Genomic DNA, 25,016 nt, shown 5'->3' with positions numbered 1-25,016 from the left:
GCCCTACAACCCCCTAATACTGAACCCTGCAAAGCTTCAGACCCTGGAAAGCGGGCCAGTTTAGAAGAGGCCGGGCCAGAGGTGGAGGCAGAGGCTTTAAAGACAGCCAGGCCCAGCTGCTGCAGGCTCTCCCACACACGTCCCGTGGGGCTGGGCAAGCACGTCCCGCTATCCGGGATTCACCCCTCATCTGTAAACGGGAGACAGTAGCACTCATTTGGAGGGTGGTTTGTGAGAATCAGAAACAATGCATGTGTAGTACAGCACTGAGGATACCACTGTGCACACAATAAATAGCCAATACAAGGCATGCACACTGGGTGAGGAAACCTTAGTGGTGGTGGTGGTGATGAAAATGAGAACCAAATATTTTAATATGGTGGAAAAGAAAGAAACTATGGGCTATGTAAGGAAAAAAGAACAGTCTTTCACGTCTAGCCAAAGACAAAAGTCACCTGCTAGAGATGATGGCCTCCAAGCTAGCAAAATGCGAAAATACCAAATTACAAGGACATTTAGCCAACACTAGAAGAAAGGAGCATTCATTCAGCAAGTACGGTCTCTTGGACGTGGCAAAGGAAACCACCGGGACTTGGACCTTCTGGGGCTCTCTTCTGTCCAGGAGCCTGGTGATCCTAAACCTTTTCAGCTGTCAGAGTAATTACAGAGTCAAGCATAGGTTTGTACTCAGCATGTACTAGCCTTGAATAAAATTAAACTTCACCTTTTTGAAAGCTGCTGCTTTTTTGGAAAGTACAAAACAATTATGCTACCACCCGCAGCCAGAAGCTTCAGGTTATTTCCGCAGTTCACCTCTGCTACCTGGAGCACGTGGGGCAGGTTCAGACACATCTACAGCCCTGTTCAACTGTCAGAGCAGGCTGTGCCCTGCAAAATCCCAGCTCCTGGTCCAGAAGCTAAGAACTCAGCATTAACCAGTTGTATGTGTAGTACAATGCAGCCAATGCTCAGTTCATTGGCTCATATTCTGAATGCTGCAACTGTTTCTGAAGCATTGATTTAATGGGGAAACAGAGGGGAATCTTAATTTTGTTTCTTTAGAAAAGGAACAACTTGGGTTTTGGTGTTACTTTAAATAGAACATAATATCCTAATAAGTTTGTATTCCCTATTAAAAAATAAACTGTGATGCGGTATCTCTCACACTACTGTTATTTGCTTACTTGCTAAACCATTAATGCAATCATCTGCAATGGATTTCATCCTCATTAGCACAAATTAGCAAGATTTCATTTAGTGGATGAAGATTTCCATGAGTATCTCTATATACTGCTAGGCGACCAATGCAAAAAGGAGACTTGCCAATGTGCTATGCACTTAATTATTCGAGGACTACTAAATACATATGGGATGATCAGTTAAATAGCAAGGTTTTAGCAAGTAATATAAACACAAATAATCTAAGTTAGTGGTTCTTAGACATTAGCATGTATCGGAATCACCCGCATGTTAAAACACAGATTGCTAGCTCCATCCTGAACTGGACAGATTCAGTGGGCCTGGCGGGGCGGGTTCAAGAATGCATTTCTAACAGGCTGCCAGGAGCCACATCTTGAGAACAATTGGGGGGAGATGCAAATATGATAGAGACCCACTCCTTGCTCTTAAGGAGTTCAAGGAAATTTGGAGGAAGACAAGGAGCACACATGATACAATGAAAGTCTTCCAGGTGATGCAGAAAATGTGCTCCGTGAAGGTAAGTGTCTCACAGTTATGGGTACACAACGGTGAGAACCCGGATCTGCTAACTCCCACAAGAGAACCCGGAGGAAGGAAGTATAATGGCTGATGAGGAATGAAAAACGGCAGCGCGGGCTGGAGGCAGAGCAGTGCAGCGGGATCGGTGCGTGAAGGAAGCCTGGAGGCTTGGGCTGCAATTCGAGCTCTGTGTCTACCTGGCCGTGTGATTTTGGGCAAGGCACTTAATCTCTATAGGTCTCGGCTTTTAATGTTTTTTTATCTGCAACAGAACTTAAATATTTCCTTTCAGTTCTAAAAACGATGGAGGCTACACGAAAGACTAGAGATGTAAGCTGGTTAATGAACAGTGTGTATAATCTAAAAATATACGGGAAAGACAGGAGTCATCACTGGTGGAAGGAGGGGCAGGAGCCAATACAGATAGAGAAGCCAAAAATAATGCTGACCTTTGCAGAGCAGGGGGCAGGTCAAGAGAGATGTCTGAAAGGTAATAAGGCCAATGTTTCAAAACTGAGAAGTGGAAGGGTCAGAGAGGCCAGGTGAAGGGGCTTTACAAATTACCGTGTATTTCCATTTGTGAAACACACACACACACACACACACACACCCCTACATTCACAAACAAAAATCCTGGAAGGATAGATAAAATACTGTTTGTTAACAGTGGCTGCCTCTGGGAGGTGGTACTAGAAGCATTCAGCAGAGGGGCACATTCAGTTTTGTATCTTCTGTGTCACATGAATTTGTTTATATTTACAGCATGTTTGTATTATTTTCAGAGGTATTAAAGTCTATTTTTAAACCGTCTTCTTTTAAAACAAAACAAACAAAAGAGGAAAACAAAGAAAGAGGCAAGAAATAGCAAAAAATTCCCAAACTAGATCCTGCAGCTGGGGACAACAACCCAGGCCCATGACCCGGCATGAGCTGGGCCCAGAGTGGGGTCCGAGCTGCCTCTCCCAAAGCCCAGCCTACCTTCAGCCTCTTCAGCAGCCACTGCAGAAGCCCCTGCTGGGCAGCCTCCGTGCACATCTCTGGCCGGAACTCAGCCATGTTTTCCACGATAGCTGAAGGGAGACAGACGCCAGTCACGTGGGAAGGCGACTCTTCCACCTGCACCGCGCCTGCTTCCCAAGGCAGGCCTTTTATTCCCCTTCTCACCTCCTGCTATTCCTCCCAGCCAGATGCTGTGTTGTCATTTTTAGATTAACCAGGGAGATGTTACGGAGTTTATTCCTTCAAGTTATATTACAAGCGAAACTTATAACTGGAAAGGATGGAATTCACAACAGGAGTGACAGAGCTTCTGTGCTCATAGGGAAAACGCTAGGGGAGCGCACATGGAAGGATGGGGATCTCAGAGAAGACCCACTTAGTCCTCACTGCACCGAAGTCCCAGAGACCTACGGCTAGAGAGACAGGGGGCTAGACCGAAGCTTCGACAAAACACTAGGGAAAAAACTGGGGGATGGTGCATTTCTTCCCTGGTTCATCCATTCCCAGTTCCCTTTGTCTGGACTGCAGGGGAACCAAGCATGACCTTCACTGAACAAAATAATGTGTGAGGAGGGGAAAGGCCGTGCTGGCAGAGGTAACAGCCAGGTACTCAGAAGCAACCGTGATTGGTCCCTCTATCTCCCACAACAGCCAATTTGTTGCTAACAGAGAAGTTAAAAACTGGGGGGCAAGAAAATCATCACAGAACTATGATATGGAAAAGGAGGACATTAAAAAAATCACACCCAATGCTTTCATCTCCTCCAGGGCCCCTTCTGCTCTGCACCCCAGGGTAAGTTGTTATAAAACAGATGACAGAGTCCCGTGTTCCCTGAGTGCAATGCCCAGAAGGAGAAAGGGCTGAAGAAACTGCCACTGCTAGTATTTTTTCCCCACTCCTTCGCCCACGTCAGTCCTCCAAGGACAAGCTAGAGCACAGCCAGGCAGCCCCTTTGGGGAGCGGAACACAAAGCCTGGGGAGCAGGGTGGCAACGAGACCCCTGAGAAGATCATCCCAACACCTCAAACTACTTTCTCACATTTTCCTAAGAAAATCAATTCATTCATTTAACTCAACTCATTTTTATTCTTCTGCTTACACTTTAGATGGCTTCTTGTTGCCCTTAGAATAAAACCCAAACATTGTACCATGGTTTACAAGGTCTCCCATAATCTGGACAAAATTGCTCCTCTGGCCCCATCTCCCATGGCTACATGTCTATCCTTTCCCCAAAGCTCAGGCCCATTCACAGCTTTGCAAAGGCCATATCCCTGCCTGGAAGTCTTTCTCACGTTTCTCTGTCAGAAGGTACCTGTCTTCAAGCTCAGCCCCAGTGGCTACTCCCTCCTGAACAGTAACTGGGAGACCCTTCCTCTTCACTTCCGAGGTGCTCTCCACTAACCCCAGCATGCCATGTGTCACCCTGTGTTATCCTTCCCTTCCATTCAAGACGTTCCCATCAGCCAGCCTCCGAAGAAGCAGAACGATGCCTACTTCATTTGTGATCCTCCCCAGCGCCCAGCACAGTGCCTGACAAACATCCGGGGCTCATTACAGGAGGGAGGAATGACTTTGCTGAGCTGTTGGTAGGTGACCAAGCTGAAACTAGACAGATTTCTTCAGATCTCCGGGCTGGTGTTTTTTTCCATTACATCAGGCCCTTTTAATTAACAGTCAGTTAACACTTCTGATAAGCTTTCCATTCAGCAAAATTCAGCGTTAGGCCAACAGATGGCAATGCCAAGTTCTGGCTGTAGACCAGGGCCAGCCCCCAAATTACAGATTATTGTGCTCTCTCCCCTCTCACTGCCTAGGTGCCGTGTCTTCCTCCTTCTTTATGACAATCTTTACAGAAAGGAGCATAAAACTACAACAGAAATCTGTGCCAGACACAAAAGAGCTGAAAGAAAATCTAATCTCATCAAGCTTTCCGATTTTGCTGGGCCTCGTTCATTTCTCAAACTCTGCTTACAGATATGTCACTTATGGTTTCAGATGACAGTGGCCAGCGATAAGGAGGACTACCCAAAAGCACAATTTTAAATAGGCTATTGGTTTGGCAACTTTACAGGGAAAGTCTGGGGAGATTCGAACAGTAAGTGCGGGAGGGAAGACACTGCGGAGGAAGTCCCTCAAATGAGCACGTGATGAGGGCAGCCAGGCTCACGGCCATCTTTCAGCTCGCAGTCCACGTGGCAAGCTGTGCATAAGAAGAGGAAAAAAAAAAACCTCTTTTTCAAATAAAATGCCCTATAAAAATACAAACTTGTTCAAAAGTTGGTAGTTCCACTGAAGGGAAATGTGAAGAAAAACCAACATAACAAGATTAAAAATTGTAAAGTATACAAAGTTCCCAAAGCAAAAAAAAAAAAAAAAAAAAAAGAAACAAAGGAAAAAAATTCACTCTATATAAACTTCATCTTAGCTTTTGGAGGCAAAGTCCCACTAAAAACGAGCCAGCGATTTTGTCCAGAAGGGTGAATTTCTGTTTTATTACCTTCAAGCCAACCCAAAGCTGCAGTTATGTGAAATTTACACAAGGGTCTTCATTTCTGAAAAGGCAGTTTGGGAGCAAAAGGAAAGGGAACACTACCGCTCTTGACTCTATTATGAAGGAGGAAGGGAAATGAGCGCCAAGCCCCCAAACACACACAAAGACACTCAACACCAGGGAACGGAACGGGAATGCCAACTGCCCTCGCCCTCACCCAGAGTGTTGTGCACGCCGTCCGCCTCTTCTTTCACAGACTCATCCAGGCGCTCCAGGTTCTGCACGAGCAGGGCAACCACTTGGCCGTCCACCTTCAGCCGCAGGGAAGCAAAAGGAGAGAGGGATACACATCACAAAATAGTCCCCAAAATGCTCCCATTCCTATACTCACTTCTCTGCTGAAGAAAAAAAGTAAATAATGAGCCACCTGTGGTTTAGCACATGCTCTACCATGCCCGCTATCTTCTGAGCCTTGAAGTGAGTCTGAGGCAAGGAAAGGGCAGGCACCATTATTCCTGATTTAAGACTGAAGCTTGAACCCTGGCTGGTGTGGCTCAGTGGACTGAGTGCCAGCCTGTGAAGCAAGTGGTTGCTGGATGATTCCCAGTGAGGGCACATGCCTGGGTTTTGGGTCAGGTCCCCACTGGGGAATGCGCAAGGGGCAACCACACATTGATGTTTCCCTCCCTTTTTCCCTCCTTTCCCCTCTAAAAATAAATAAAATCTTTAAAAAAGAAAAGATTGAAGCTTATGGAGACAAAGTTTAACTCAACATTACAAAGCGAGCAAGTGACAATACTAGTACATTTGAACCTAGGCCTTCCGATATCAAGTTCAGTGTTCTTCCTACTTTTCTGCGGCACTGAAGCACCTTACAAAAATGCCACCTAAAGTCAGGTCAACAGTTCGTTCAAGCCAAAGCATGCTTCTAAACCACAGGACCAAGACAAGTTTAGTTGGTAAATTTACTAGCCATACTTTACACCAGCCTTGAAATTTGGGATTAAACACAAAACATTCCTAACGTTCCATGCTAAGCTCATATGAAAACTATTACCTCTGATGAATTTCTAATTCCTTCTTGAAAAGACTGTTAACATAATAAAATGCCTTATATTTATATTCTATAAACAGAAATTATATTTCTCTCATTAAATCTGACTCACACAATACTTCAAGGAAACTTTCAATAGCCACACCACACAGCTGATACTCAAGAGACGAGTAACTTCGCCAAGACCACACTGCTACTGAGCAGTGGGAGCAACTGAGCAGTGGGAGCAAAAGCAGAACCAAGTTCCCTTCTTAGGAGAAACAATGCTACTCCTACTACACAGTACCTTCTGGCACAGTCCGTGGTCTTGAGGAGGCAGCCCTCCAGGTAATCCTGAGGCAAAATAAGGAAGGCAACTGAGGAAACACCTAATAATCAAGAAGTTATTATCTATCTGGTTGTAAATCTCTGAGTAATAAGTAAGTCGCATTAATAAGTAAACCAGTACGGGAAGGTAAGATCCGCTGTGTACTTGCCGTGTACCCTCTCACACTGCCTCAGTTTCCTCACTTAGAAAATAAAAATAGGCTAATAAAAAAAGCTGTGAAGATTCAATGAAAATGTGGGGCATGCCTTGCCCTGGGTCTGGTTCAAAAATTAAGGAAAGAATCTAGCCCTCTAAGCATTCTTTCACCTGGCTATTCACTGCTCATATCTCCTACCGACTAAGAAAAACTCAAGTTCTTGGAAGAAAGGCGCCACAGCCTCATTCGTGCTGGTGTGCTCCCCAAAGTCTAGAGCAACGGACGCTCTCCACAGCAGACGCTCAGCAACTTTTGCTAAATTTAATGGATAAAACACTTACTTTATGCACTACAATCAGATCTTTATATATATACATATATGTATTTCCCCATTTATTTTCACATAATCCTCACAGGTGAGAAAACAAAGGTCCCAAGGTCCAATCAGCTTGGCCAAACTCTCAAAGCTCGTGGCAGAAGTGACCATCTCTGGGACCCTATTTTCCCCCTTCCCGTCCTATCACGTTGGTGAGGGGAAAAGAGAAGAAAGGAGAAGGGAATGATCTCATCCAACCGACACTGCCTAGGCACTTGTGCATCAGGCACTCTACAGACCCAGTTCAAACTGAGCCTGAGGATGAAGCAAGGGCAAGAGAGGGCTCTTGAAATGAGGCCTCCTCACTCTTAAGTCTCAGGGAGACTTAAGGGAAGCACTGGGATTATTGGCTAATTTGTAATACCAGTCACAAATGCAGTCGACTTTTTCCTAGGCTCTCCTTTATGTCCTGGAGTGAGGAACGATGTAAAACACTGGCTGCGTATTTGAGGGGATACAGATGCCAAAACTGAGAGCACCTCCATAAATACAAGAAAGGGCTATTTACCCTCTTATATGAAGGAGAAGGCAAGCTTGCTCTCAAATCTCACAGCTAGCAAAAGCTTCACCAAGAAATCCACTGCGATGTTTTCCTTAATTAATTGGGCAATTTGGGTATGCGAAAGAAAACAGAAAAACATCTGGGGGCAAATAAGAACCACGTCAGTTTGTTTTCCTCTAAATCGCCCGGGCTGACGTAGAGTCTCCCTGAACCCCACAGCAGCAGGCACCGCAACTCCGCTGAGTATCGCAGTGCTTCCCAGTTCTGCCAGCCACTCCACCAGGTTCCACTGCTCATCGCGGCCACACCCCCTTACCCCCCCCCCCCCCCCCCCCCCCCCCGGTTTCCTTGAGTCCTAGTTATGTTTCCCATGTCTGCTCTCTGCAAAGTGGAGACAGTGGCAGTAAGCAGCACATTCAAATCCCAGAACGGAGTGGTTATGGAGAATGGGTGTCTGGCCAGAGGAAAAACAGACAGCTTTTTTTAGCTTGCAAAATATGAAACTGTGTTTTGCTGGGTTCAATGAGACTTTATCTGATTGCAGGAGGGTCAAAACAGTCAAAATTCACTCAGCTCAGAAACCCTTGGAAAAATATTCGTATGATGCATAGCTCTGGGTATTGCCTAGTAAGAAACATAAATTAGCATTCTGTCTTACTCCCTCTAACCCCTTGGTATCTACCACCTTCACGCCTATTTTTTTAAGCTGTGACTAAGTCTGAAACTAAAAACAAATCCTGATTAGGGATTAAAACATTAAAGGGTGCTCAGCCAGAGCAACCCTAGCCTTGGAGATCATGACTGTTGAAGCCTGACGTTTTCTTATAATTCACTGGTTATTTCTCACTGTTAGCAGGTCTCCCAAACAATATTCTAGCAGGTCTGACTGAGACAAAGTTCAAGGGCATGATCAGACATCCCTTCCCCCTTGACCAGCAAGAAAGGCTAAGAGGAGAAAATAAAAAAGAGACAGATGAGGGGCTTGAAGGAATCTTTCCCTATCTTGTACAATCTGCCAATAAGCTTTCTCAAGAATTCCACTGGAAAGATTCATAGTAAGGAATCTTTCTACCTAGTAGAAAGAGTTCTGGAAATTTCATATCTTAAAAACAATAATAACCCCCCCACACACTGACACCCACTGAATCCTGATAAGCAATTAAGTGTTGAGTCAACATATAGTAATATGGTCATAATGCAAAATGCATGCCTATTGCAACCCATCTTGTAGTATCTTAGCTTCCACTCTTGCCCCCCAAGCCATCATCTACACAGCTGCCAAGACTGCTCTTTTCTAAATGTTAGGCCTGACTACGTTACCACTCCCTCGCTTAGGATCCTCCAGTTACTCTGCTTCCTGCCGGCAATTCCACCCGAACTTACCACCAAGGCCGGCAAAGCCCCGAGTGGCAGGGCCCCGACTGCAAGCGCTCGGCTCGCCCCAGCTGTACCCTCACAGCACTGGCCGTTTTTCTGCTCCTCGAATATGCCACGCCCACCCCTGCCTCAGGTCCTTTACATCTGTCCTGTGTTGCCTTTGGCCATTCTGAATGTCTGGTTTCTTCCTGTCACTCAGAACGCAGGCCTTTCCCAGCTGTCTAATCCAGGGGTGACAAACTCATTTTCACCAGGGGCCATATTAGCTTCGTGGTTGCCTTCAAAGGGCCGAAATAATTTTAGGACTGTATAAACGTAATTACTCCTTAACTGTTAAGGAGTTGAAATTACACTCGACCCTTTGAAGGCAACCGCATGGTTGATGTGGCCCCCGGTGAAAATGAGTGTGACACCCCTGATCTAATCCACTGGGATTTCCCAGTCACTCTGCATCACGTCACTGTACTTTAATTCTCTGTGTAACAGAGAATCACTATCTGTTTCTGGCTTATTTGCGGTTTCTCTCTGCACTAGAATGTGAGCTCCACAAACACAGATTTTGTCGGTCCTGCTCACTGCCATACACACAGTTCCTAGGATCGAGAACACACCGAGCACTCAATAAACACTCAGTGAATGAATGAACACGTGAATTCCACTTGAGAGCAAACACAGATGAAGGTGAGGATGTTAACGGAAATGGAAAGGAACAAGAGTGATAGGATCCAGAAATTCATATAATAAGTGCCCTCAGAGCAGCTGAAAACCTGCCAACCTGAACAGCACAATGCATCGCCTACCAGCCCAGGCCAAATCGACACGAGACATGAGAGTTTCACATTTAAGCAGGGTTAATTGAGAATGAGGACGGGAGCGGCGAGCGGTCCCCTGGCTCTCTACATCAAAGCCACTTTCATTAAACTCTTTACAGCCAACGGTGGCTCCCAGCCACGCTGACCAGCCCTGCAGACGGGCCACAGTCCCACCTCCTGTGGCCGTGACCTCTCCGTCCACCCTCACATCACGCCCCCACCCCCCGCAGAGGCCAATACCTGCAGCTCTGTAGCCCTTCCCCGTCAGAAGTGATCGATCGCTCCCCCCTCGTTTCCACAGACTGCTGGAATCTCTCACAACCGCTCTTAACATTCCGCCTTACTAGTTATCCTTTTTAAAAAACTAAACCTCTATCCTCCCATGTCTCATTTAGGCCCACAACTCTCAAAAGGTTTTTTTAAAGTATTTGTTCAAAATGTTTTTTGAATATCTGCTGAAATGAAAACAATATTTGTTGAACTCAGCAAACATTCACAAACACTTCACTTTGTGTAGACGCCGATGTTTACAAAGTACTCATTATGTGCCTTTGGGAAGATAATACTAGGCACAGTGCCTTTATGAAGATAACACTCAACTTTTATTGGGTGTTTACGCTGTGCTGGGCTCTGTTCTAAAAACACACTAAATGCCTCATTTATTCCTCACTTCAGCCTTGTACAGTAGGCACTACTACCGTTATCCCCATTTTACAGAAGAAGAAACCGAGTACAGAGAGGTTAGGCAACTTTCCCAAGGACACACAGCTGGTAAGTGACAGAGCCGCCACTCCCCCGGCAGGGACCACAACGCAGGAAAGACAACCTTACAGCTGTCTGTAAGCCACCGTGACAGGTGCCAGGGTGTACAAAGTGCTAGGGGAACACAAATTCTGCTGAGGTGATGAGTCTGAACAAAACTCGGAAGGCAAGGGCTACGGTTTAAGTTTAAAGGAAGAGCAGGGGCGCTCCCGGTGGCCCCGGAGGCGCAGGGCGTACCGAGCCAAGGCAGATGTCAGCGAAGCCCTGGAGTCACCAAGCACATGGCCAAGTTCTGGGACTAGCGAGGAGAAAAATGACTGCAATCTACTCACGACTCTCGAGAAACCCAGAGTCTTTTTTTAGAGAGGTATGCCAGAGAATTGCCATCAAAACAAATACGCTTGCATTTACTACTCTTCAGGAAAGAGTCTATTTTCCAGGCTACCAAGCCAACTCGTTACAAAGCACAAACATTCACCTTTTGCATAAGTCATGGCAGTGGATGTGTGCCAAATTTTAAACTCCAAAGATGCCCGAGAATGCCAGGACAGCACTCTATCCCCACAAACGCGCGCTTCTATTGCTTAGGACTTCCAACTGGGACAAAGAGTGAGGCAATAACCGCGAACCGCACACCACAATAAATTCTGCTACGTGCCCTCTAGCCTCTGCTCAGGCAATTCCAGGCCTCTGATATTGGCCCCAAATTAAAACTATGAAGACAACTCAACCCTTGTAATATGAGAATACTTATCAAACTTCTTCCTGAATGCAGCACAAGGGGAGGGAAAAAAATAAATGGGAGACCACCCACTAGCTCTGCTCTCCTTACTGATGGCTTCGCAGGGGCTGCAGACAAGCACATAGTATGTGGGTGCCGAGGAATGTTCAACGGTTTGTGATTCACACCAGCCCCACCAATATAAAGCTATAAAAGTAAAAATCTTTGTATAATAAAAAGAAAACCAACTAAACAAACAAACAGAAAACCCTAGGTAGCCGCTACATAATGGCTCCCCAGTCTGAGGATGAACTGTTTCTTTCCAAACAAACAATAAAATCTTCAAGAGCCAATGTTTGTTGGTGGGTCTGGCAACAAAGAAAACACAAAGGGGGCTTTTGTACGAACTGCTGTTTCTGAGTATGTTTTCCAGGCAGCAGACAGGCTGGCTGTTCCTCTCTTGCCTCCTCTATTCACACGAGCAAAGGGTGGTAATTAAAATCAGCCCAGGGACCAAGCAAAAAGGCTCACTCGGGGCCACGTAATTAAACCTCAGGAAGGCAAGACTGCACAGATGACACGGTGGGAGCACAGTGAGGGGGCAAGCGCCACCGCCTTCCTTCCGATGTTCCTCAGGAGGACTCCCCCCATCGTCCTCTTCTTTCTGCGCAGTGGCGCAAAGGCAAAATAAAGGTCCCGGATTCTGCAAAACTGAAAGTTTGCTTTAGGAAGAAAAAAAATGGTGATAAAAATTTTCATCATATTCAGTCACAAACAGCCTCCTGGCCTCCAGCCTCGCTCTCTGTAAGGGAGTTTTTCACATCCAGCGGGTTCACAACCCCTTCACTTCCACCAAATGCCAGCAGCAAGCACGGCACATGGGAATTTCTAGTGTCAGGGACCTTGAGAGAGAGAGGGTGAGGAGGGGGTGGGCAGTGCAGCAGCGGGATCTCAGAGTCACTTGGACCCCGGTCCCAGCCATTCTGATTCAGAAGGTCTTGGACAGGGCCAGAAGGTGGCCTAATGAGCACTCCAGATGATTCTGGCACGAGAGGCTGTAAAGATCTAAGATAAACTCTGCAAACTGCATGACAACCAGTACTTCCTTTCACTCTGGACAGCACAGACCAGACAACAGAGAGGAAGAAAACCAGCAGAGCCTTGAGGAGGGCGGTAGGCTGGTAGGCGGACAGGGCTCCGCAGGGCGTATCGGGGGAAGAGGCTGGGCTGGACTCACTCCTGCCACGAGCCAGCTGTGGTGCCTTTCCAGCCTTCGAGCCCTCTCTGATCACTGGTGAGAGAGGGAAACCAGTGTGGAGAGACAGGGCTGTGGTGGGAGTCAGAATATGCAAGCTGTAACCTCCGCTATCACAGGGACTGGCTGAGGGACCCACTGGAACCCTTCACTTTTGCATCAGGGGTTCCTCTTGTGTAAAGTGAGGTGATGGGACCGTAGGCTCACCCTACATACGAACTCCTGTGGATTGGCCGCTGCCCGGAACAATAGCTGAGGAAGATTGTGAGGCCTCACCAAGGCTCCGCTTGCAAGGCTCTGAATGCCAAATCACCTGGGCCCGTGTGCCACAGGCAGGGCTGCAGCTCCAGCCTAGATGCACTGGAAGACTTGTTCTTATTTTTAACATTCTCCAAATCCTGTCTGTGAAGTAAGTAGTAATGACACTTGTCTTCACTAGCACTTGGAATTATAAAAGCCAGAAGAGAAACGAAACATCTGTGAAGACTCTCTGTGAAAAGGTCAGACGCACCACAGTCAAGTGTAGGGGAAAGGAACACGGAGTCAGAGAGAACACAGGTTCAAATGCCAGCTGAGTGACGACGGGCAAGCTGTTCTGTCTCCCTACGCCTCCGCTTCGTCACTGTAAGTGGGAATAACGACAGCGATGCCCGTCTGCGAGGATACGGTGAGGATTACATAAAGTGGTATTTAATAAATGCTAGGCCTCTATAACCCCTTCCCTCACATAGTTCCAAAGGACCAGGTGCCCAGAGGTTGCATTTCTACTTTCTTACTCTCCTCACTCAGCCCTGCCTTGCCACAGAGCTCTACCCGATACCCGGCTGGTGCCATGCACAAAGACAGGGGTGGTGATGACGTCAGCACCTTGCACAAGCCTGCAAAGTCTCGGGGGGGGGGGGGGGTGCAACTTACCAGAGCATCAATGAGTACTTCTGCTCCCTCTTCACTCTCATGGAGGGTGTCTATGTCTGTTAATTCCTGCAGCAAATCAACCACAGCTATGGACACATGTGAAAAATGTTAAGGATATCACATACATACTGAAACCCCACGGACATTTTATTAAAATATTTGGTTCCCTCCCGTTTCCCTGTCAATCACTTCAGCACTGTTTACCTTTAATACACTCTGGTTTTATTAACATCTCTTCAACAAGGTTCTGCTCACAGAGGGTGTTCAATAAATATTGTTAACTGACTTAGTTTCTTTCTTTAAGCTGCCTTCCTGGCAAACTATTCCATAGGTTAACTGTATTTTTTATAAATTTCAAAACTTCAAATAAAATCACTGAGGAGGTTGCTTTTCCAGCAAGAAATAAGCCAGTACCCTTAGCCTATCTCATAATTTAAATTATTGAAACTCAGTATAACCTTAACTACTTTGTACAGTTCACCTTGAAAGGCAACAATGACTTCTAAGATGAGATGGCTGGTATTCACCAAGGAGTTTTCAGAAACCAGGGCATGACAAAATAGATTTAAAATGGGTAAGGAAGGCCCTGGCATAGCAGCTCAGTTGGTTGGAGCATTGTCCCATGCACCAAACAAAGGATGCAGGCTCGATCCCCCGTCAGGGCACATACCTACGTTGCGGGTTCAGTCCCCAGTCAGGGCTGTACCAGAGGCAACCAATTTCTATGTTTCTCTCTTACACTGGTGTTTCCCTCTCTCCCGCTTCCTTTCTCTCTGAAACCAATACACATATCCTTGGGTGAGGATTAAAAAAAATGTAAAGGAAAAGATTTACACTGGGCTCTCCTACCCTCCAGCACCGTGCTGCTTTGGACACAAAAGAAATATAAACAATGAGAATTAAACAGCTGGAAAACTAGAGAGAAAGATGGACATATAACTGAAAGAAAACATGAAGCAGAGAAAAAAGAAGTTATGTTTGGAAACTGGAAGCCAGACCTAAACTAAGTTTCTCTTCCCTCACCTTGGAGACACACACACACACACACACACACACACACCTCCACCAGCCTGCATTTCCTGAGAGCCTATGATGAATAAGGCACTGTGACAGTGACAAAGGCTAATCTACTCTTCACTCTGGGCTTCGGTTGCCTCATCGTCAAATGAGGACATTAGATAATCAGAGACATTTAAAAAATTATACCCCACAGGCAATTACTAACATGTAACAAATGAAGAATACAGAAACAAACTGCAGCTGTCCTGAAAAAGGAGCAATCGACTCGAACTGGGAAATGGAGAATGATTTGTTAAAAGGGGTGAGACAACAGGCAACTGAAAGGATGAGGGCGGGTGGGCTAGGAAGCAGAACGACAGGAATAAACGCAGAGAGATTAGAACGCACAAAGGCATATGAAGAGGAGGAGAAAGGGCACCGGAGGGAGAGAGAAGATGGTAACTATAACTGTATGAAATAACAGTATTTTGAAAGAATACCTAGCAGCTGTGCGCAGGCGGGCCTGGAGCACTGAGGGGTGGGGGTGAGCAACGGGCCACGGGCAGTTGGTGCTGGGGTGGGGGAGGGGAGCCAGGCCCGAAGGAGGAAGAGCCTCAGCTCACAAGAGTCCAGACGAGAGACAACACGGGTAAAACCAGAGCAGTTTCACTAGAACTGGGAAGAAAGAATAAATAAAATGAAAGACACAGGACATATTAACAAGAATGACAGAACTCGCTGTCAACAGATATTCCAGGTATTTTGCGAATATCCTTTGCTGGAATAAAAACTACTTGGAGGTTGAGAAGCTGACCATCATGAACAAGTAATTAAGCTCCCTGTGTCATATTCTTTCACTCTTTAGAGCCATATTTGCCCAACACATAGACGTTAACTTCATGTGTACAAAGAGCTTAAAGGTCTTTGGACAAAATTCCTTCATGCTTGTAACCTTTATTAACAAAATAATTGGAAAGCTTGTTGACACACACACACACAAAATGTATTATACTTGACACCTGAAATATACAGTGAACCAAAATACATGAATTGTTTGAATTCATTTAAAAAAAAAAGACTACAAAACTAACTCCTAGCAGCCCTGACTAGCAGGAACAAGCAGTCTTCTCTCCCCGAAGACGGCAGGAGTCACCGTGGTAACCACCACCACTCTTCAAAGTCGTCATTACACCAAGCGCTGCACAACCCAATTCTCGCAACAGCGTGAGTGTGACCCCCGTGTCACAGATAAGCTAAACCTCAGAGTGGTCAGGTAACTTACCGAAAGGTCACTACAACAGCAAGGAAAAATGTTAGGTCCGTCTGATTCTAAAAACAATACGTTTGCCACTAAGCTTCATACTGATGTACGGGGGAATGCATACCAGGCTTAAAAAGGGCTAGATTCAAGTACATTCCAGCTTTTGACCCTCCTGTAACCACAGAGAAAAGAATGGTCATGTATTCTCACCATAAATTATTAAAGTCCAAGGAAAAACAGCAAAATGCTGGCAACTCCCCTTCCTTCTCCTAGCACATTTATTCTCTTGAAAAGTTCTTACACAGATCTTCTTATCTACTCACATGCTTACTTTCTATGCCTGACATTTCACCTCCCCATCTCTCCACCCTTCCATCCATCCGTCCGTCCATCCGTCCAGGAGAGTCAGTTGTCTGTAGGGCCAGGTGAATCAGGCATGCAGTAAGTACTGTCATCACATCCTTCGAATAACACCGTGCATGGCTAAGCACTTATTAACTAGTATGTGATGATTATTAGTTAACTAAACAATAGCCCCAAGAGACAGGTGGGTATATGTACACTAGAGAACAACAGACGAGAATCAGAGCACACTCGCAGACAGGGGGCAGATCCCACTCATCTCGGCTTCACACCTTCAGCGAACGGATCCAGCCCAAATTACCACTAGCCACAGAATATCGCTGAAGCCCCTTCGTTTCCTTACAGCTTAAATTCCTCATTTGTACAATGGTGGTAACGATCTCTGCCCACCCAATCTCATTTAAGAATAAATGAGGTCATGCATGTCGAAGGCCAAGTAAGTGAAAGTACTGAGAAAATATGAAAAAATAATGAAGACTATAATAAAGACTTATTAGCCAAGTCTTGCCAGAGAATGGCCAAAGTCCTCTAAAATCTAAATTTAAGCTAATGACAGCATGATCCTCCCTTTCTGGGTCAAGTTAGCGGTTAGAAGATCTAATTTCGCATCTCAGCTATGCTGCACATTCAGCTTAATCAAGTCCTTCTTCAGCTGCTACCATCTTACGGGCCAGGTACATATTTTCCTTTGCTTAGTCTTCAACCATGCTCACAAATGTGTCACATTAAACCTAGGAACTGTTTTTTAAAAAAGGATAAAAACTGACAGTGGCTATGGTTTTACACAGAAATAGGACACATGTCTAACTTTTACCAAGCAAAGTCTCATCTCGTAACGTTCCAGTGTGCGTCTCCTTGTCTACTCTCCAGCCTCAGTTAACAAGTCAAATAGGAAATCAGTTACCAGCTCCCAGATCTGGTAAACGTCTCATCAATCCTACCACTGATTTTAAACAAATCCCCAACTTTCACCAACTAGCATTTCAGCAAGGCAGTAATGAGTCCGTAATTGTAATAATCAATTCCTGGGTCATATAATATGACCCAGAGGACAGAGGTCATTTGAAGACCAGAGAGAGGAATAAGAGTGGAAACTAAAGACAGACAGATGAACTCTCGATCATGATGAGAAAATTCAGCAAGGTCTGCCACCCACCCAGCATTTCTCCACAAGCAGACTAGCTCCACAAGCATGGGTGATGGGCTTCTCCACTGTAGTTACAATTTCATTTCACAAGGTAAAAGGCTCTCCGGTCCGAGTATAATAGAAAAACAGAGAGCCTGTCTGTCTGTGAATTACTAAAACACAGTTTTTGATAGCCTATTCTGTCATGTCGAGTGGAAGGGCCACCGCACTCACTCCCTCTGTACCTGTCCACTACTGGGCCAATAAGCTGGCGTAATAGGAAGTAAAGTGGAAATAACCCGCTGGGCACGGCGCGGTCGGTAGCACAGCGGCTCCTGGAGAACAGGGGGTGTCTACAGCTGTTTTCTCGGCACCGGATATACGCTTTGGGACCTGACCCCATGGAGGGTCCTGGTACAGTAACGGAACGTCAGTCTCATTAATCTCCAGTGAGATATGTCCACTAGGAATTTTCTTTAAGATAAAGAGGAACAAGATATAGTAAAACAGGTGGCTTTTTACAAAGGCTTCCTTAAGAGAAATGAACCAGTGTAGATTCAGAATATATAACTGATTTAATGGGACAAATAGGGGGCTTTCTAAAAAAATCTTTATTCTTTTATTCATTGGATAGTGATTAGATATAGCTCAATTAATGCAGATGAATTTCAAAACACACACAATGGTCTTTTTCTCCTTTTGAAACATCTGGCAGAGCTACCTAGAATGAATCTGGACTCATAATTTTATCACACTCCTAAATCAAATTAGTATGAGGGAGAAAATACACTCATTTAACATTTATTAAGTACCTAGTAAATGCTAGTGGGCACTATTATGCCACAGGGAAATGTCCGAAGCAGACTACAGCCACCCTGCTTTGGGACATAGAATTCACCTAAAACTCATAAATGAAATAAAAATTACATTAAGAGGTCCTTTTCCTAGACTACCACTTTGGCACTTTTTACCTAATCGGACTTTCTTTGGAGCATGTTTAAATGGCTCCAAAGAAATGCGTGGTTTATCAGTACAGATTATCTGGGAAGTTACACTAACAATGAGAAAGAGAAGTAACTTCCTTTCAATGTAACTTGGATTCTGACTATATCAAGACGAGACTGGCGCCTAGCAAAACAACAGCTTGAGAAACACAAGTCTTGTTAGCCAGCACTTAAAGGAAAGCACTGGAGCCACAGCCAACCTCCCTCTCAGCCCAATTCGAACACAGCCCTGAGGAGGCGCACACCTCTCCCAGCCCTAGTCCTGCTCATTAACGCTGGGGCTCTAACACGAGGCACCCTGACCACTGTAACCACCCTCTGGAACAACACGGTGTGTCTCAGGCCGTTTGTTGCCCTTCAGCATTCTCAGGCCCAAACTGCTCAAGTTCAATTGATCCCTGCCAGTCTAAAAAAAAAAAAAAACTGTCTGCTCCTTATTTTCCAATTCCCACAGTAATATTTCACAAAATCCAAGAGGACAACTTTGCAAGCCTATGGGCCCTCTGGAGTCTGAGAAAACTAAGCAATGATTTAGAAAAGAATTCCAGGCAGATCAGAGCTGTCCCATCAGCACCAACGATCGACTTGGCACTAACAAATCTCTCCCTTCCTGCATACTAACGTATGTATACTCACTGCACTGGTGCCCTACCGCAACACAGCGAGGCCTCTGATCACAAATGGATGCAGAGAAAGCAGGCTTTGAATAAACTGGGTTTAGATTACTGGATATTTTTTAATTAAAGAACGGGGTATTTAGCTATGAATCAGTGGTTGTGATTTTTTTAAATGGGCCTGATACCAGATAAGTACATAGTGACTACACAAGCAGCCAGTAAGAGCATGTCAGCTTCCAGTAAGTGAGGAAGGGCAATTTCCATTGCCAAGGTAGAGACCACGAAAATAAACTTGAAAAGCACTCTCATCTCCCCATCTATCAAAAGCTTACCCATCTCCAATATCCAATTCCCTAACCACCCCCAAGCCAGAGATGACCCACACCTTCTCAGAATTCCAACGGCATTTCCTGAGCATAGCACTCCACGGGCACTTACCACCACGCATAGTAACCTGAATGTTTTTGCTGCCAACTAGAGTTGCTGTTTCTTGTTTCCCTAACAGAACCCAACAGAGCTAATCATACTAAGGAAGAGCCCAGTAAATGCTGTGATCTACAAGAACTTTATAAAGGATTCCATTGACTTGTCGCTCAAATTGAGAACAAAGCAAAGATACTCATGGATTTGGTACCTTGGAGATTTTTTGGCAGGGGGTGGGGTGGTGATGGTGGTGGTAGCAGAAAGGGTACTCAGCAACCACCTGGGGTTTTATCTTCTCCTTGTTCTTTCAGGCAAATTGAGTAAATCTGGCTTAAACCAGGCCACAAAAACTGTTTAGCAATACCTTAAGAAAATATCTTTAAATGTGGTTTTGGTGTTTCTTTTCCCCCCCTGCAGAAACATTCCAAAGGGTTCACAAAAAAGGGCTCTAAACATGTTTAAATGATTTGCTTTAAAGGGAAAATTGTTTTAAAAAGCTGTATTTCTGCAAGGCAGCAGCTGTTGGGCCCCACCCCGTGCTCTCTCCTGATGCATTCCCAGCGACTCTTCAACGCTCTGCGAGGGGCTCGCCCCTCCCCCACCTCCCCACACCCCAGAGGTGCTCTTCACAGACCAGAATTCCGCTCTGCAGCCAGCTGATGGCTGGGCTCCAGCCTCTCAAGGGGGGAGACAGCACAGAAGCGCTGACAGGCCCTCACCGGCAGCAGCAGCGATGCGGAGTGCCAGAATACACTCCGAAGCTGCTTCTCACGGTTGAAAGGACAAGGCACAAGCTGTTTTCTCACATCCGCTGCCTCTTAAGGTTACAACAAACCAGCCTCTGATCCAATTAAAATCCCTATAGTTGATGTTTCCTCAGAGAAGGACAAAGCAGAGATGACCTGTGCTCGCTGGGAACACAACCAGCCACGTACGGTCCTGGGTGATAAATGAAGAGTTAAAAAAGATCAAAAATTTAAATCATGACGGCCACAAAATTGTTTATTCGCAGTAAGGTGTTTCAGGCAGTTACAGCTGTACAGCAGTAAATTGTTAAACAACCGTTTCCCGAAGAGAAACGCCCGTTACAGATCACAGACGAGAAACAAGGTGTGCCGTGGCGGAGCGCCCCACACGCCAGCCGCGGCGGGTCCCTCGGAGGCGAGGCGAGAGGGCCTACCCTTTCCCGGAGCCACTTGCAAGAAAAATTATACTTTGAGGAGGATGACATTTACCTTAATTGCTGCATCTAATTAAAATTAGGTAATTAAAAAATTTTTCAAATGAACTTTAAATTTGACGTAGGACATAATTAAAAATCAGATTTAAAAAAAATATCATTAGGGCACTCCGGTGAAGGCTGGCATACAAGAGGGGGAAGAAACAGTTTAGCTCTCAGAGAGCGGGAGGGAATGGCAGTCTGTCAAAGTTGTTACAGGGGGGCTTATTTTTTTTTCCCTTTTAAAGACCAGGACTTAACAACTCGAACAGCCGTGCCCTTGCCGTTTCCGTGCGTCAGGCTTCTCCTCAGCAGGAACCGGGCTGGTGGGGCAGCGAAGCGCCCGCTCCTTCGGAGAGCTGCTACCATTACCTCGAGTCAGCAGGAACAGAAAAAGAACCAGAGGTGTGTTTCCAGACACAAAACAGGCGACCTCTGCACTAAGACACGAGGTGATGACCAGCTGCCCGCAGCTCTGTCAGGGCCCTGGCAGATCCTAGGGAGAAGACCCGGGGTGCGCTGTAAAGCACAACGGACTGGAAATTGGGGGCCTCGAGTTGCCAGCCTCAACAGTCAGCTCTCCAGCAGGGGGACCTCAGACTTGTCCATAAATAAATAAGCAAATAAATAGGCACTGGGCTAAGTCATCTCTCAGGTCTGCTCAGATTCTAAAACTCTACCATTCTGTGCAGGTGAACTGAAATGGGAAGTAACACCTAGAAATCTCAGGGACTAACTCTGTAAGGAGCAGCGAGCACCTTGAATAGGGCTAATCACAGGAAGATGCCCGATGTATATGTTTACGGACTGACGCTGTTCCGGTAGGGCCTAGGGCTCCTCAGGGTGCAACCCAGTGCCTGACTTATAATAAGCACGCAAAGCATGTCCACTAAATGAATTCATAAGAGCCCGTATGGCGCTCACCCAGAAACAAGCTAACTGACTAGGGTTCTCATACAGCCCAGAACTCTGCGGCGGACCACTCATCAATCCAGGGACTAACACAGTGATTCTGAATACTGGCTCACATCACAGGAAACATCAGAAATGGCTTAAGATCACCCTTCAGGAAATTATTAAAATTATTCCCTGAGTTATTTCCATGAGAATTGTCGGGCAGGAAAGAACCTAGTCAGACACGCTCTCGGGAGAGAGATTACCAGAAAGATGGGAATAATGCGAAGCAGCAGCAGACTCCCCGTGAATATCACTCACGAGGACTAACTATACTTATCTCTCACCGTCGAAACTCTGGGTTCTGACAGAGCACTTACTGGGAGAAAATGCCCTTTAATGAACACAGGCATATCAAAAACCTTCTGCGCTCAAGCAGCTGCACATCAGATGGCAGAGCATAAAATGGTTTCAAAGCCATGACTCAGATTCAGTTACAAGTAACATTTACTAAGTGCCCACTATGTATCAGAAACTGCTCAGCACTTATATGATCTCCTTGAATCCTTTTGATAACACTGAAAGGCAAAAGTTATTAACTCTGTTTTTGCAGATGAGAATACTAAGGGCTAGAGAAGCACCAAATTCCACACAAAAAAAATGAAGCAAAGAGTCAAATCCAGATGGTCTGTTTAGGTCTAATGCTAAGTCAATAAACGGTAAATGTTTTGTGCACCGAGCCTTTCTTTAAGAAACTGGAAATATAATGGTGGACGAGACACAAAAGACGCTGTCTTCCTGGACATTCCAACGTGCTTTCCATCGCGGTTCGCCGCGTCCTCTAGTCTCGGCTCCACTGGGGCACCTGCTAACAGAATGATGTCAAGACCAAAAATTCCAATCCTGTCTGCTCTTGCTTATTGGCCTCCCAATCAAGATCCAGAAAAATGAATGTTGTTAATGTGTGAACAGGTCCATCATGATGAATTCTAGTACTGATAAGAGCAAGTAAGACAATTAAGGACTGCCCAATATTTATTCATACAAACCAGATTTTCGAATGAGTTAAAAGCAGCGTGTGTTTCAAGACGGGAGATAGTTAGAATGGGAACAGAGTATCCGGTGTGACAGCAGAGATGGACAGGAGGAAGACAGTACACAGCACTCCCCGACCATGTCAGCCTCCCTCCTGAGGACAGACCCAAAAGGATATCTGTGTTATCGTGTCCGAGCAACCCGAGAAGGGACTGAACGGCATTCAGCTCCACCAGAAGGTGGTACAGGTCTGGCATGGTGGCTACCACGTGCATCTCCTGGATGATGTCATTTAGGTCCAGCTCGGATTCCATAAACCTAAGGGGGGAAAACAAGACAGCATCACTGAAAGGAAAGAAGTACCGTCAGCACTGAGGAGCAGACAGCAACACAACCCAGGCAGACAGACCATCTGTCAAAGTGTCTACAACAGACCAACCAAGAAGGACGCTCATCCAAATATCATACTGTCACATCATTTCCTTGGGAAATCGATTTCCTCATTACAAAAATCAATCTTGGATTCAGATCTCATTACAGGGCTCCCCTTCCTCTTGTAGTCACAAGTTGCCTTTCAGAGGCTCCCAAAGCACTCTGCTGCAGTAAATGATCTGCCCACCACCCCTGTGGATTAGCTAGCATTACCCCTGGTGTGGCAATTTTGTTGCCTAAACATAGTTACCCTACTACTACTACTACTACTACTACTACTAATAAAGGGTTTCTCTTACTTGCCACTTCAGATCAAGAGCCATTACTTCCCTTACCCAAAAGAAGAGATTCTGCTGCCATACAAAAATATCCCCCCTCCCCCACATCCCTTCCAGAGAGCTAGCTGATTACGAGGTAGATCCCAAAGCAAAGCAGACCTAGTCTCTGGCATACCGTAATCACCACCACACTTCATGTAGCATGGTATTGCACCCACACTTGCACACCGGAACCTTTCAACAGACCCATGCCCTGGCACTCGGAACAGGTCTGCACTGTTTTCACGGCCGCATGCCTCCCCACTCCCCCACCCAGTGTGTGACACATAAGAAATGCCCACTAAGCCTTTGATGAACAAGACAGGAAAGTTCGTTCTGAGAAGGAAATAATATAATCCATGTAAAGCAATCCATAAATAATAAATAAATACCCAATAAATAATAAATAAATAAATAAATAATAAATAAATCCATAAATAACACCTAACTGAGAGTGGCAGGGGAACCAGCGGTTAAACAGACTGTGGAACCAGACTGCCTGGGCTGGAACCTGACCTAAGCACTTAGCTTCTCGAAGCCTTCAGTGTCTTCACCTGTAAAGGAGAGAATGCATTCACCTCTCTCACAGGGACACTATTAAAGAGTGAGTGGGTAACTAGAGACGCCTGGCAAACAAAAAGCACTGTATATTTGCTCTCATTCCTCCTCCTCCTCCTTTTACTGCTACTCTTATTATTATGTCTGTCTTCCCTGCTAGAATGTAAACTTCTGAAAGACAGGAATTATTGTGTCTGTATATATCCAGTGATGCCTGCTTAACTGAATTGAGGCCACAAAGAAAAGGAGCATAAGTGGGGACTCTTGAAGCCACAGAGCACTCATCAGCCTCCAGGCGCCGATGGGTTGGGCTAGTGCCGCCTCCTCGGAAATCTGGATTCTGTGAGGGACAAAATCTGGAGACTGTAGCTCTTTGAAACACGCCCATATTTTAGACAATACCCCTAACCATTGCTTTTCCCCATTACTGTTTCAAATCATAACATTTATAGATATTTTCCTGATCATAAAATACTACTTTTCATAGAAAACTGGGAGGAAAAAGACAAGCCCTGGAAAAATAAACGGAAATCATCTATTATCTCATTAACTAGAAATAACCATTGATAATATTCTGGTATGTTTAAGTCATTTTTCTCAACTCATACCCTTTCCCCTCCTCCCCCCAAAAAGCAGCCTACAAAGAATATAGTTCTATAGTCAATCTTCGCGATTGTTAACATGCGCTGAACACTTCCCTGTATCATTCAACATTCTCCCACATCGGGAAAAGCCAGTATCTGGCACTGTTGCCAGTCTTTCTCCTGCTCCCTTGGCAGGATCCCTCACTGAGCACAGCACTCTTCCCTTCTGAGCCCAGATGTGGCTTCCGAATCCTTCTCAAGGTAGTGTTCCAAAGAGGGACTACCGATCAATCACGGAGCAGGTGCAGGAGAGTAAGCCTACCTGAAACTCCTGCTCTAAATAATACATTTTGAAAAGCTGCATGGTATTCCCTTATGGATAATTTATTTTATTCATCCCCCTTTGTCAGACATTCAGGTGGTCTCTAACTGTTCCCCTACAACAAGTGACACTCCAGCACACGTGTTTATAATTACTGTGTTCGGGTGGACTCCCAGGAAGGAAAGTGCCACGCCAAAGAGCACACAGAACTTGGCAGGTTCTGCTAGATTCTGCAGAAAGGGATCAAGAGTGTATCAAGTGCCTGTTTCCCTCACCATCTTCAAAAACAGTGCTTAAAATTTATCTACTTAAAATCTCCTCCAATTTGAGGTACGAAATTTAACTTATTTTTTATTTTCCATTTCTGATACTAAAATGGTTAACATTTGTTAATGTCTATTAGCTATTTGTATT

The 25,016-nt window shown here is 45.5% G+C and overlaps 1 protein-coding gene across 2 annotated transcripts in view; it reads right to left on the bottom strand.

The window, feature by feature from the left end:
* Nucleotides 1-25,016, bottom strand: part of CTNNBL1 (catenin beta like 1) — a 151,871-nt gene that overhangs the window by 83,133 nt on the left and 43,722 nt on the right. For both annotated transcript variants that reach the window (XM_028524505.2, XM_036009813.1), the window contains exons 4-7: nt 22,568-22,707; nt 13,449-13,546; nt 5,428-5,521; nt 2,698-2,789 (exon numbers count right to left, since the gene is read on the bottom strand). In XM_028524505.2, the coding sequence (XP_028380306.1) occupies nt 2,698-2,789; nt 5,428-5,521; nt 13,449-13,546; nt 22,568-22,707 (424 nt within the window). The remainder of the gene's footprint in view (nt 1-2,697; nt 2,790-5,427; nt 5,522-13,448; nt 13,547-22,567; nt 22,708-25,016) is intronic.

Source organism: Phyllostomus discolor, chromosome 9, assembly GCF_004126475.2.
Source record: "Phyllostomus discolor isolate MPI-MPIP mPhyDis1 chromosome 9, mPhyDis1.pri.v3, whole genome shotgun sequence".
NCBI classification, from domain to species: Eukaryota; Metazoa; Chordata; class Mammalia; order Chiroptera; family Phyllostomidae; genus Phyllostomus; species Phyllostomus discolor.
Note: the sequence above shows the minus strand (reverse complement) of the source record. Positions and strands in the feature narration are given on the sequence as shown.